This window comes from Phoenix dactylifera, chromosome 4, assembly GCF_009389715.1.
Source record: "Phoenix dactylifera cultivar Barhee BC4 chromosome 4, palm_55x_up_171113_PBpolish2nd_filt_p, whole genome shotgun sequence".
In the NCBI taxonomy this organism is placed as follows: Eukaryota; Viridiplantae; Streptophyta; class Magnoliopsida; order Arecales; family Arecaceae; genus Phoenix; species Phoenix dactylifera.
In genome coordinates this window covers 10,959,411-10,964,939 of record NC_052395.1, presented here as the reverse complement: position 1 = coordinate 10,964,939, position 5,529 = coordinate 10,959,411, and the positions used below count along the sequence as shown (strand labels likewise).

General features: G+C 47.2%; 1 protein-coding gene across 2 annotated transcripts; it reads right to left on the bottom strand.

Moving 5' to 3' along the window:
- Positions 1-464: 464 nt before the first annotated feature.
- On the bottom strand, positions 465-4,481 carry LOC103707322 (receptor-like protein kinase HSL1). Of its 2 annotated transcripts, XR_003385776.2 has the most exons (3): positions 1,648-4,481; positions 716-1,303; positions 465-629 (listed from the first exon to the last, which is right to left on the bottom strand). XR_003385776.2 is itself a non-coding variant. In XM_008791758.3 (2 exons), exons 1-2 carry the CDS (start codon positions 4,238-4,240, stop codon positions 903-905), a joined length of 2,994 nt encoding a protein of 997 aa, XP_008789980.1. In that variant the 5' UTR covers positions 4,241-4,481; the 3' UTR covers positions 465-902. The 2 variants fall into 2 exon arrangements, 1 of the variants encoding a protein (XP_008789980.1); XM_008791758.3 differs by having other exon boundaries at positions 465-1,303.
- Positions 4,482-5,529: the final 1,048 nt, after the last annotated feature.

Sequence of the window (5,529 nt, the reverse complement as noted above, 5' to 3'; positions counted from 1 at the left end):
ATGTTAACTTAGGGCTCTGACGGTGAATAGCAGGAGATTGTTATGCTTTAGCCGAAATAATAATTAAAAATAGGCATTCCCAGGAGGGTTTAAAGTCCACTTCAAAATCAAAATGTTAAAAGACTTCATGATTAGATTAGGCGGAAATTTTGCTTGCTTTGGTTTACTGCATGATTAGATTCTCGATCCCTTTTGAGTCCCCATTTTGTGGATTTGTTAAGCATGATACTCCTAACTTTGCTCATCCTGAAACATAGCGAACTTGGTAGCCAAAGTACAACATTTAAGAGTATCCTTTGGACAGTTCAAATTAAGGACAACTCAACAGAGTGACCATAACAGTTGCATGAGTAAATACGGTTTAAATTGCCCACCTAGAAGCCCCTGATACGTCAAAAAGAGGACAGCAAGTCCCCTAGAAACTAATATGGACAGTAAAGTCCCCAAGACAGAGATGGTACACGTAAGACAAATGTACTATACTTTTCCAGTGTGGTGGTGAATGCAGAGAACACAGCTTTGCCTCGTTTCAAGGCACCCAAATGAGACATACAAAAGGTGGATCGCCACACATTTCCATTGTCTACTAGTGACAGAATTCCTTGTCTTCGTCCTGATAGCAACCTGTTCTGAGGGAGAAATAAGCATATATTACAAATAGAAAGAAAGAAAAAAAAAGACTCGAACAGTATCAGCAAGATGCCTTATCTTCTACCTCTTCCTCAGACATAGACACATAGTGCTGGAATGACAAAATCATTTCCAATAGAAGCCAGCACAGTATGCCTGCTTCAAAATTTTCCACCAAAATGCCATGGATCAAACCTTCTTAAATACGGATCAAGGAAGGAAGGAAAGAAGAGAGCTCCCCATTCATCTCTCCAACCAACATTATCGACCATCTAGACAATGCTACCCTGATCAGAGTTGCCTTCGTAGTAGTAACACGGAGACAGCTTCCCATCCTTCATCTCAGGTTTGTGCCTGGTCTTCTCCTCAGGCCTCACCTCAAGCAGCATTTTTACAACGCGCCTCATCGATGGGCGGTTGATTGGGAGGTAGCTGGTGCAAAGGAGACCAATGTTGAGGACCTTGCACATCTCATCTTTAAAGCAGATATTGAGCTTGGGGTCAATTACATGGTCGACCCCTTTTTGCTCCATCGTGGTGCAGACCCACTTCACTAGGTCCTTGTCTCCAAACTCAGGATCTACAGGGAGCTTCCCAGTAACTAGCTCAAGAATCACCACGCCAAAGCTGTATATGTCGCTCTTCTCATTCACCCGGAGAGTGTATGCATATTCTGCGTAGATTATAAGTTGAAAGCTAAATCACCATATTATGTGCATCAAATAGAAAATATATTCGAGTACTCATCAAGAAACTCTGAATGCATCAGCAGGTATGGTCACAGAGATCATAATAAAAAGCATAATAAGTTCGGTAGAAAGGGAAAGGAGGACAAATGGATGCAAGAGATAAAACCAATGAACATCTCGGAGCATCAGAAAACCAACAGATATATTAGGAATAACAAACCAAAAGAGGTATAAAAGGTTGTAATCCATGAAAACAAACAAGAATATGAAAAAAAAAATATTGGAAGGCCAACAACAAAAGCAAAAGTAAAGGATGGGTCGAGCAAACCTGGGGCAATGTATCCGCACGAGCCAGCAATGGCAGACATGGATTTCGATCCCTTTCCAATGGTCCTTGCGAGCCCGAAATCCGCCACCTTTGCACCAAACTCCCCATCCAACAATATATTGTTTGATTTAACATCTCTGTGGACGATCGGCGGCATGCAGTCATGGTGCAGGTATGAGAGTCCCTCAGCCGAATCTAATGCAATCTTATACCTAATTGGCCAATCCAACAGACCCCCCTTGTTGCTATGAAGCAAGTCTCCCAAACTCCCATTTGGCATGTACTCATAAACTAGAAGTTTGCAGTCCTTATGGTTGCAGCAGCACCACAACTTTACGATGTTCTTGTGCCTGATTTTCCCCAACGTTGTGACCTCCGCTTCAAAGCCATCGTCCGCACTTTGATCCATGTCGTCATTCTCTTTCTTCGACATACCCCAGAGCTTCTTCACGGCGACAATCTCCCCATTGCTAAGCACTGCCTTGTACACCTTCCCAGAAGCTCCGCTCGCGATCACATTGTCTTCATCGAGACAATCCAAGATCTCATACTCGCTGAAACCCAGTTTGTGGAATGATGTTAAGGTCCATTTGGATTTGTCCATTCCAAGCGCTGCCTTCTTGTGATCCCTATACTTCCGGTAGAACCATGCCACCCCGGCAACAAAGATAACGGAGGAGAGTATGAAGATTGCACGAAGTAACCAAACGAAACCATGGTGCCTATCGGTGGCACCATGAGGGCTTGGGCAGAGCTTAGTCAAGGCCTTGCACAGGCCCGGATTCCCCAAGAAGCTGTTTATATAGGTGTTGCTCGCGAACAGGGGAGGGATGGCTCCGGAAAGATGGTTATTTGAGAGGTTGAATTGGTTGAGTTTAAGGTTCTGCAGCTGTGTCGGAATCCCTCCAGTGAGAACATTGCGAGAAAGGTCGAGGTAGGTGAGTACCGGCAGATCCCCGAGCTCCGGCGAGATCTCTCCGGTGAAGTCATTGTCGGCGAGGTTCAGCTGGCTGAGCTTCCTCCACGACTGAATTCCTGTGGGAAGCTCGCCGGAGAGTGAATTGTTGTGAAGATCAAGCTCCCCCAGCTGTGCCAAGCTCCCAAGAGACGCCGGGAGTGGCCCTGTCAGCCGGTTGTTGGCGGCCGAGAATGCATACAGATTTGACAGAGCTCCAATCTCCACTGGAATGGGGCCGCTGAACTGGTTGTCAGATATCAGAAGCTGGGAGAGATTGCTGGCACCAGAGATCGCCGGAGAAATCCCACCTGATAGAAAGTTTCCGGCAAGCTCGAGAAAATAAACATGGGGCAGCCCCCAGAATGCATTGGGTACCTCGCCAGACAGCCGGTTGTTCTTAAGCCGGACTCGCGTCAGCATCCGGCAACGGCCAAGGGGATCCGGAATACTCCCGGAGAACAAATTATCCAGCAACAAAAGCTCTTCCAGTTTCCCCTGTGCGCAAATTCCGGCCGGAATCTCCCCGGAAAAGGAATTATCCGAAATGTCGATAAAAACAAGCGGAAAATTCTTGCCAAAATCCGCAGGAAGAGGCCCCGAGAGCCGGTTCGAGAACAGCCGGATATCACCAAGATTCCGGCAGCGGGAAATGGTGGAAGGAATCGGTCCTGTGAGGTTATTCTCGTAAAGGTTAAGATTTTCGAGCTTGGGAGCGAGGAAGATGTCGTCGGGGATGGGGCCGGAGAGCTGGTTCATGGAGGCATCGAAGAACCGAAGGTTGGTGAGGTTAGATAGACCGGCGGGGATGGGACCGGAGAGCGAGTTGGAGTAGAGCTCGATCTGGACAGCGGAGGAGAGTCCGGCGAGGGAGGCGGGGATCGGACCATCGAGGGAATTGGAGGAGAGGTCGAGGTCGATGAGATTCGCGAGGCGGCCGATGGCGGGGGGGATGCGGCCGACAAGGTTGCAACCGGCGAGCCAGAGGACGCGTAGGCTGGCGAGTTCGGCGAAGGAGGGGGGGAGCGGGGAGGGGGAGAAGGGATTGTAGGAGAGGTTGAGTACTTGGAGGGAGGAGAGGTTGGAGAGGAAGTGGGGGAGGGGACCGGAGAGGAGGTTGGCGACGAGGGAGAGAGTTTGGAGCCGAGGAAAGGTGGCGAAGGACAGGGGGATATCGCCGGAGAAGTTGTTGCCGGAGAGGTCGAGATAGGAGAGGAAAGGCAGGAGGGGGAGGGAGGTTGGGAGAGGGCCGACAAGGAGGTTTTGGGATAGGTCGAGGTGGGAGAGGGAGGGGCAGGGGAGGAGGGAGGAGGAGGGGAGGGAAGAGTTGAGGGAGTTGGAGGCGAGGGAGAGGAAGGAGAGGTTAGGGAGGTGGCAGAGAGGGGAGGGAAAGGGGCCGGAGAGGCCGAGGGAGGGGAGAGATACGGCGGAGACGGTGGCGGTGCCGCCGCCGGAGGAGGGGCGGCAGGAGACGCCGGTCCAGTTGCATGGGGTGGGGTCACGTGGGTCCCAGTCGGAGAGGGAGTTGAGGGGGTCGTCGAGGCCTCGCTTGGCTCGGAGTAGGAGGAGGCCTTCTTGGTTAAGAGCAAGGGAGGTATGGAGGAGAAGGAGGAAGAGGAGGGGGGTGGTGGTAAGCATGGAGGTGGGTGGGATTTGGTTACAGGCTTTTGGCTGTTTCGGGGGGAGAGGGAGGGGGGTTTTGTAGTAGAAAAATTATTTGGTTTTTTCCAGCTCCTGGGTGTTTAATAGAGAAGCATTCTTGGGTTTGCTGCTTTGGATGGTGGGAGGGAATTGAATTTGCCAATTGCGCTGGAGCTTTCAGGGCATGCATGGGAAGTTGTTCAGTGCTTATCGCCCTGGGGGCTGGGGTTTTGAGAATTGAAATCAGAATCATTTATTGTGGGGGTGGATGGAAGTTACTGAACCTCCCCTTGGCGTGGCAGGCGTGAACAGTAGATGCTATCCCTGCGCTTGGTGGTGCAGCGTGCCGTTACAAGGAAACAGAGACGTTTTTTCCCATGTATACTGTAGAGCGCACACATGGCCAGCATGAATGGGGAGTTCTTGTTTTGTTTATTAGTTTATTTATTTCACTGGAGATGTATTAAGTATATCAGACATGAGTTACCTTTGATATACAGATATTTTAGCAGGTGAACTCGTGTCCATGAAGAATGAACTTATGAGAAGATTATGTTTATTTATTACTTCAACTTTCAAGTAAAACCTACCTCATTAGTTGGAGATTTTGAATAAAACAAGTTACTTGCAAACAACTTGAGTCCAGTGGGCTAATAAGCTCCTTCAGGTTAGTTCACGAGCCGAATAAACCAAGCTCAGGTTTATTTTCAAGCTCAATTATTTAACAACCCACGATTGAGCTTATTGGTTGTATAAGAATGTCATATATAGTTAGGTAACTTGATACATAATAATAAAAATAATCATTATTAAGAAGCTGAAGCTTAGTATATAAATAAAGAAACTGATCCTGAGCGAGATTATTTTTTGTGCTTTTTTAAATAAATATCAACTAGATCCAAGTTAGTGAAATCAAACTTGAACTTTTTAAATAGGAAAGCTTGAACTCAGCTTATCGACAGAACCAATCAATCAATTCCAGAACAACCATATATACTTTTTCAAAGAAAAAGAAAAAGCTTTTTGAGTAAATTAAAGTAAAAAGAAGTCCACTCTGAACGCGCAAACAAGATGACGGAGCAACTTGGTGTTGAAAATCATTCCTTGTCCCATCTAAATGCTAGAATTTTATTTTTAATTTTATTCTACTTAATTATATCTTCTAAGATAATTTTTTTATATTTTAGTAAGTATTAATTTTTAAATTTGAATAGAAACCAAACATCCACCCATATAGGGCTCGTTTGGTTCGCGGAAAAAGAAGGGGAGAAAGTGTGGTCAACGGA